The sequence below is a fragment of the Brassica napus genome, chromosome A7 (genome assembly GCF_020379485.1).
Source record: "Brassica napus cultivar Da-Ae chromosome A7, Da-Ae, whole genome shotgun sequence".
NCBI classification, from domain to species: domain Eukaryota; kingdom Viridiplantae; phylum Streptophyta; class Magnoliopsida; order Brassicales; family Brassicaceae; genus Brassica; species Brassica napus.
The window spans coordinates 1927217-1936047 of record NC_063440.1 but is presented as its reverse complement, the minus strand read 5'-3'; the positions used below and the strand labels follow the sequence as shown (position 1 = coordinate 1936047).

The 8831-nt window shown below is 27.7% G+C and overlaps 1 protein-coding gene across 1 annotated transcript; it reads right to left on the bottom strand.

Annotated features, from left to right (window-relative positions):
- Window positions 1–2145: 2145 nt before the first annotated feature.
- Window positions 2146–3289, bottom strand: LOC106357733 (bZIP transcription factor 2-like). The gene has a single exon (XM_013797422.3). It carries the CDS (start codon window positions 2691–2693, stop codon window positions 2187–2189), a length of 507 nt encoding a protein of 168 aa, XP_013652876.2. The 5' UTR covers window positions 2694–3289; the 3' UTR covers window positions 2146–2186.
- Window positions 3290–8831: the final 5542 nt, after the last annotated feature.

The following is an 8831-nucleotide window of genomic DNA, read 5'->3' as shown; positions in this document are numbered from 1 at the left end:
AAAGGATATGTATTAATATTTTAAATCTCTCTTATTAAAGCAGAATAATTCTCGTGAATCAAACTTTTTATAAGTTTTTAAATTAAATACACATTTCTATTATATAGTTAAGTTCACTATTCTAATTATGAAAATAACATTATACTATTATATGTGTTTCCAAACAACACAATAACTAATCTTGTGTCAAACAATATAAAACATTAATTCTTACTTTTTTGATAATTTAAAAATTATTTTATTTTAAATTATTTGATTTAAAGCCATCTAAATAATTTATAAAAAAATTAAAAATAAGTATCACTATTTCTATGGCTTTAGAGCATCTTCAACTTAAAAAGCCATCACAACATTTAATCTCTTATATATTAAAATAAAAACATTGTAATAAATACATTCACATTATAGTAGATATGTGACAGTCTCACAATGATTTGATAATAAGTATGCTAACGCGTTCACACTATATTCATAAATGTGTTCACATTATGTACTTTTCGCATTTTTAATATAAAACTCATATACATGGTTCCAATAAAACTCTAAATTTTTTGGCTCGAATAAAAATAGATAACGAATCAAAAGCCAAACTATATATATTATTTTTATTGTTTACGGATAAAGTTGAGTAAAATATTCATAAATTTTGATTCGATTCATTCTCCGTTTTGATTTGAACCAAAAAATCTGGATATCTGTATTTCTACGAAACAAATCAAATATTAAAATACAATATCCAAAACAGACAAATCACAAATACCAATATTTTTAGGAACATATATCTAATTCGATCTGTTATATGCATTTATATCTTTAGGGTTAACTAATCGAAACCTTAGGGTTTAGAGTTAAGGGGTGGAGATTTGGGATTGAGATTTAAAATTTTATAAAATAAAAAATAAATATTAAAAATTTGAAAATAAAAATTTGAAAAATAGTTTCAAAAAGTATTTTCGAATTACAATAAGAAATTTGAAAAACAAAATTCGAATTTTTTTTAAAAAACAATTTATAAAAAAGTTAGAATTTGAAAACATATAATCTAAAACTATATAAAAACATTATTTTTTAAAAAAAAATTATTTTTATTTTGTTTTTTTTATATATCTAGGATATTACGTTCCTTTTACCTATTAAATGAAATATTTTGGTCATTTTCTTCCTTGTGTTCTATTTTTGCGATCAAAACTTGAAAATTGTCTATTTAGGAGAATTGCCCTTTATTATAATAGGTACTAGAATTTAAAAAGTTAAATAATGTTTTATTTTTGTAATAAAATGTTATTATTAAATTTTTCAATTATTTTTAAAATTTTATTTTATTTACGGATCAAATAGGATATTCTTAAAAATTCTTAAAAATTTTGAATATTCGAGTCACTAAATATCTAGGTGGCTAAAGATCGAATCGACACGAATGCTTCTAAATACCCAGATATTCGATCTGTGTCCAACTTTATTTACGGATACAAATTTTATTTTCTTTATATGTAAAAAATGACTAAGTCAAGGCTTTTCTTTATTTTAAATTAATTTTAATTTTATCTTTCATATATTATTTTGAACAAAAATGTCATTTAATATTAATTAACAATATTTTTATATATTTGTCAACTATTTTTATATACTTTTTACATACACATACATGTGTACCTTGATGTGAGCACTTTGTAACTAAGTATTCACCTCAACTGAAGTATCCAATTTCTTTTAAAGTTGAAATATTTTTTCTTAATGCTTCTTTCACTATCGATCAAATTGTAGTGAAATAATTTGTCTTAATAATTTTATTTTCTTTTTCTTAAGCATATGAAACTATTGGTTCGACATGACGACTATCTAAAATTCATAACATGAAAATATACAAATAATATTATTTTTTGATTTTTACCAGAAAAAAAAACAAATAAGCAAACATTTTAACCGAATAAACTAAAATAAAAATTAATTTAAAATAATAGTTTTATTTTAGAAGATTAAAAACCAAAAAAAAAACTAAAACCGAACCAATATCCAAATTAAACAGATTTAATTTCTTTTTTATCAAAATAACGACACTAATAATCACATTTCGCGCAAAGCGCGGATTATTACCTAGTAAAGAAATAAAAAGCAATTAGGAGAAGAAGAAAACAAGGTGAATAATAAAGGGGGCAATAATACTAGTTTTTATAATTAATTTTAATTCAATACATATTGATATCATTAGCCATGATAGGTTGGTTAGTGTAAACCGAACCACCCCAATGATTAACGCCACTCATCATCATATCATCGTAATATCCGTCGCAATTAATCCGAGCCGTTCGATCATCGAACCCACAGCCGTCGATCTGATCGCCACCACCGTTGGTCGTCGTCACGAGATCGACGATCTCGTTCAACGACTCGAGTCTGGTGCTTAGCTCCGCCATCTGAGCGGTCAAGACGGAGTTCTCGGCTTGGATTTTCATGTAAAGCTCAGAGGTGACGGTGAGACTCGTCAAGATCTGACGGTTGTCGCTTGAAAGCTGATTGATCTGAGCCGTTAGATCGTCGACGTGTTTCTGTTTACGCATCCTTGATCTACGTGCAGATTCACGATTCGATAGCATTCTCTTGCGTTTCCGCTCGTCGACGGTAACGGCGGAGTCAGATGGATTCCCGCCGTCGGAGGAGCTCGAGCTCCGGTATGTGCTGCTTGATGACGCCATTTTATTACAAGAATATTACAAGAACAAAAGAAAGGACAGTTTGTTTGTTTTTTGGTTGGTTTTAGATTTGTCTGAAAATAATGAATATATGATGTAATAATTAATTTAAAGATTAGTTTTGGGAGTTTTCAGCAATTCATGAAACGTTGTAAAACCAGTAAAGGAAGACGACGGAGAAAGATTGAACGAGATGGGTTCTACGGCAGAGAGCAGATTTAACCGTGAGCCCCGAGAGCAAGATTTCGCAGAGAACGGGAGTCATCAGTTTCCGATCATCAAATTCTCAGTTTTTAATGATATATAACAGAGAAACAAAGGAGGAGAAGGAGTTCTATTTTTGAATATGTTATCAAAAACAAACAGAGGAGATCTCTAAATATAAAGAGCAAACAGATAATAAAACAAAGGATTTGGGGATAAGGAAGAGAATATGAGTGAAGGGGAAAGAGGTTTTTGATGAAGGGTTTGTCATGGATTATATAGAAACCAAATCTCAAGCATCCACTTGATTTTTAAAATTTTAAAATTTTAATTTATTTTCAAAGCAAATAATGGATGGTGGAGATTTGTTTTATCATTTTAAAGCAAATCTGTGGGTGGGTGTACTTTCCTTTTGATTTTGAGACTGTATTTATAACGAAATATAAAAGGTAAGTGTAGATTTTTGTGTGGTGTATTAATGGTTTGAATTAATGCAATAAAGTAGAGAAATAAGGACAGTGGGTAAAAGTTGACCAGATATCATCGGAAAAACAGTCAATCTCTTGAAATTACATTTTTAGTATAAAATCTTAAATATTATATTTGTTACCATAAGTTATTATTGTATTAAATCAAGCTCTTAAATCAAAGTGATAATATATAGGGAAAATTGGAAAAATATGACATTCTTAACTTAGGTTTGTCTCAATAAGATTTTCAGAAGATTATTTAGGAAAATAGGATTTAGATTTCTGTTAATACCATTATACCCTTAAAATTAACCAATTAATATTAATTAATAATAATTGATTTAATATTAGAAAAGGTAAAAACATAAGAAAAAAAGATATATAAAATACACGATAAAATAAAAAAAAGGTAAAGACATCGGGTTAACCTATCTCTTCTTCTCCGCCGATCTCCTTCTTCCTCTTCAATGGCGATTTCGAGTTCTTCTTCTTCTCCACACGGTTAAGTGTTCGTCGTCTCTATTCTCTCTATCTTCTTCTCTGTTTCTTCTTCTATGTTTCTTCTTCTCTTTATTGGTTATCAATAAGATGTTTAGCCAGGTAATGAATCATAGAAGATGTTGAGGTATTTAATTTAATCTTGGTTCTTGTGTTGCTTTGGAAAAAACTGTTTTTCCAGGTAATTAATCATAGAAGATGTTAGGCATTATATTCAATGTTCTTTGCATATAATCTAAGCAGTCTTACTGTTTCAAAGTTGCGGCCTTTTGATCTCAAAGTGCTTATTTTTGTTGTTACTCAGGCCAAGTTATTTGAAAAATTAGATAGAAATAGGAGCGACTTCATTCATTAGGGTCTTATGTTCTGATCTTTGAAGCTACGCAGTCTTAATGATACGAAGTTGTGTCCTTTGATATATAAACTGTCTACTGTAGTTATGTTTAGTGGTATATGAACAACTCGAATCATGAATCCCACAGTTTCCCCTTTGGTGGCTGCGTTTCAGAATGTTTCAGCGTTCTTGTTTTCGTCACATTTTCATGCGATTTTGACATTTAAATTTTTCCAATGAATTTGACTTCTCCTTTTTGTTTTACAGGAGAAGCTTTACTAATGTATTGTGAGACAGGAAGAAGAATGAACAAGAGCCTCCACTAATGTGACTTTGAGTCTCAATTACTGTGTACATCTTTATCTAGATGCTGTCTCGGCAATTATTGGTCTTCACAATTGGTGAGGCTCTCACAGACTAGTCAGAGTTAAAGTAAGAAGCCCCAGGTGGTACTGTCTCTCATGCATCTTCAGAATCACAGTATGAGCTACAAACGTCTCAGTCTCTATCAAGGGAGACAGATCAAGAATGTTTTTGTAAAAGACTCGAGAATGTTTATGTATGTTGTTAGTTTTTGCAAAAGAATATTTAAGTACTCTTTGTAGTTTTTGGTCAGAATCACTACACCCTAAACAAACCCCCAAACCCATAGTCGTATGCAATAAACCATTAACAAACCCTAAAGAAACCCTAAACAAATTCCTAAACCTTAAACAAACTATAAACAAACCGTAAACCCTAAACAAATCCCTAAATAACATTATATTCGATATTGTCATTAAGAGGGTTCAACCTTAATGTACTCTTTCACTTAGAGGATGCCAAGACAGAAAACACACAAAAAATAATACACTTAGAATTTGATTACTTCAAATACTCTTAGTTTTAGCTGCTTTATCAACTTGGAAAGTAGATGGCGAAAAGACAACTCTTTCAACTTCAAATACTTTTGGTTTTAGCTGCTTTTATCTCTTTTGATCTCATTGAAGCATGTCTTAGTCACTGCAAGTTCTTTGAGAGAAAACGTGGGAAAAAATATTCTTTGCGAGATTTAGGGTAAATTTAGTTTAGATTTAGGAAACATCTTTAACTGAATATAGAAATTTCTATATTTTACGGATTTACCTAGAATATGTATACTACCTACGCAGAACACAGTAGAGTAGGTAGGAAACATATTCTTCCTATAGGCGTCATATAACATAAAAGGCAAAACATGTTAGGGCACGTAATCTATCCAAGGTATATCGTTGAGTTGTGGCTATATGTTGTTATCAAGCTGTAGGTAGACTGAAGACATCTTTCTTGATTATAACGTAACAAATTCTAGACTTGTTAGAATATACAAGAAAGGTTAGTTTACGTTGTATGCCCAAGATATATCTGTGTATAAAACTTAATATCCGATTTCTAGACTAAGTAGATGACCAGAATGAGTATTCTAACTGTAGCTAGAAGATAAAATAAAATATGATTCCAATTTTTTTTTAAAAACTTTTAAACATATATATTGTCAGACTTATGTTTCTAATAATTGTCATATTTTTTAACATTTTTAAAATTCAGTTTACTATTTTTCCCATAAAAGAAGGGTAAAATATGTCCAGAATTGCCCAAAATATCAGAAGTCCTATTGTGACAAATAAAAGTTCAAAGTGTCTCATTTTTCCAATTTTCCCTAATATATAATATTAACAAGAATATAAAACTATGACTGTCAATTTGTAACTGAGTGGTAACCATTATAGAAACAATATGTACGGATATAAAAATAATGAGTAGGAATAAATTTTTAGAAATCATGAAGAGTGATGGTTTTTCATCAAATTTAATACCGAATAGATTTGTTCTATATTTTTTTACAAACAAAGGAACGAAGAAGAATAAAAAAGAAAACTTATTCATCATGAATGGTAAAAAAATTAACAAATGCTAAGGAACATATGGTCTAACTGGTGATCACTATAGAAAATGAGTATGGAAAATGAGAAGGAATAAAATTATAGAAATGAAAAAGAAGATTATTCCTTATCAATTTTGGGGAGGGAGAAATTTATTCTATATTCCTATGATGGTTACCAGTCACACCCATAGTGTTCATCTTCGTTCATTTCGTCACCATTCAAAGCCTTAAAAATAATATATTTAAAAATATTTGGTAAAATATTAGTGCTCGAGACAAATTTGGTGAAAGGTGTTTGAAATTCTATATTTGAAAATTTAAAGTGTTTTTCTCCAAAAACAAAACTTTAAATTTCACTTCAAAATTATTTGTAATTTACACTATGGTCTTTGTATTTGTTGTTATTAATATAAATCAAGAAGACTTTTATAAGAAGCACATATATAGAAATACATAATTAAATATTAAAATACAAGCAAACTACAACATTATTCCATGAAATTATTTCCGTAATAACTCCATTTTCGGTTACACAAAATTTGTTTGGACGATACTTTAGAGGTTCCGAAGAAAATTACTAGACTATTAGTGTTGTTGTAATATTTAAATTTATATAATAATTATGTCTTCGTGTATCTTTTTTAAAAAAATTATTAACTTCTTTTGAAATATTCTTGTTGTATAATTTTAGTTCTAAAATATTATAAATCTTATTTTGAATTTTTATTTAATTTTATGTGTAAAATTTTAATTTATAAAAATAAATTTGAAATATTTATGATATACAAAAATTTTAAAGATTAAAACGAAAAATGAGAAGATACTTAAGAAACATAAATGTGATGTATAATTAATTATAAGGACCAAATACAATAAAAAGATGAAATTTCAAATTTGAATTTTTGAGTAGTGAAACATCAAATTTGAAATATGAAGTTTCACTCTTTAAAACTCTAAATTTGAAGTTTTGAAGTTTTAATAGAAAACAAAAAACTCTATATTTGAAGTTATAGAGTTTCTTTCGGAGATGCTCTATCGATTAAAGAGGTTTTTTTAAAGTAGTAGTTGTTAGTAGGGGTGGACAAAAAATCTGTCAAATTTGATTTGATCCGTTATTTATTTCGATTTTATCCAAATAATTCAGATATTTATAACTTTATGAATCGAAGCAAATACTAAAATTTAATATCCGTCAAAGAAGAAGAAAATTACAAATAATAATTATATATATAATTTTTTATCTCTATATAAGTTTTATAATAAGATTATTCATTAAATAAATTATTTAGTTATCAATTAAAAAAATTATGTACCTTTTAGGCTTTTATAATATTATTATTCATTTTATAGATGTTATTAACATTTTTTTTGCAGTTTTTATAATTTTGTAAGAAATATTATTATTTTATCATATTTTTCTTTTATATTAGTTTTTACGGATCGAATCGGATATTCGGTAAATTATCCAAATTATTCCAGATATCGAAATCACCGAATATCTGAAAAGTTACGGATAGAAACGAAAAATCAATTATTCGTACGGAACAGATCACGAATATCCTTAAAATTCTGGATATCCGCTCCGTGCCCACCCCTACTTGTTAGTGAATGAAAAGATCTTGGTCATCCGGATCATATGATCCAAAGCGCCCTAAGGTTTGAGAGGAGAGAGATTTGTGTTGTGTTTTCACATCTTGTCCATGAGTTTGAATGTTTGAGCCGGAGAGAGTTGTTTTACGAAGGGCGTTGTTCCGCTGCTTTCATATGTGATAAATGAGCACATGGCTAACCAATTTCCGTAAAGTTGCTGGTAGTATAAGTTAATGCCCTTTGAAGTTGAAAATTCATCTGAGTACCAATTGGATGAACGGGTTGAAGGATTGTTCAGTGGTCTGGAAATTTGGATTTTTTCATGAGACTAGAAACAACTTGACCACTCTTTAAATGAGAAGTTATTTAATTGATTTTTGTTGACATGTTATTCAAATGAGAAATTTCAAGAAATTGTCATAATTGGATCGGTAGATAATTTTTTAATTTATATATTTTAATTAGGTTAAAAAAAAAGAAATGCTAAAACCAATTAATGTTAGTTGTCATATACCCGATAATATTATACATGTAGATTTATATTAATTAATTGTATAAATTATATAATGTTCTATTAATTCTTTTAATTATCAACCATTTATTCATAAATTATATAAGATAAAATAAAAATACAATTTATATAAAATGAGATATTATATTTCATCTAAAAATATATACCATCATTAAAAAGTCATTGCAATATTATATTGATATTTTTTTAAAAAATTAAAGAGAATTTGTACTCCCTACACACCAAACCTCCCCTATTTGCACTCCATACCCTATTTCCCCTTAATTTTCTTCCCCCTATCATTACCATTTTTCCTCCATTTTATGGTATCCCACCTTTTTCAGTATATTGAGCTAATTTGCTCAAAATTAAACCAATTTACATGTTAAAAAGATATTTAATCATATATAAAATAAGATATTATACTTAAATTTTCCAAAAACTATTTATATCTGTGAATTTTAAGATATCCACCACCTAGTATCTAAATTAATTAAAAGTGTTAAATATATAAATTAATATAATTATTGTTTAACATATGATTTAATAAATAATTTTCACATTTTAAATATTAAATAAAATTCAAATATAAAACAGAATAAAAAATCATAAAAAAATAAAGTTTGCTAAC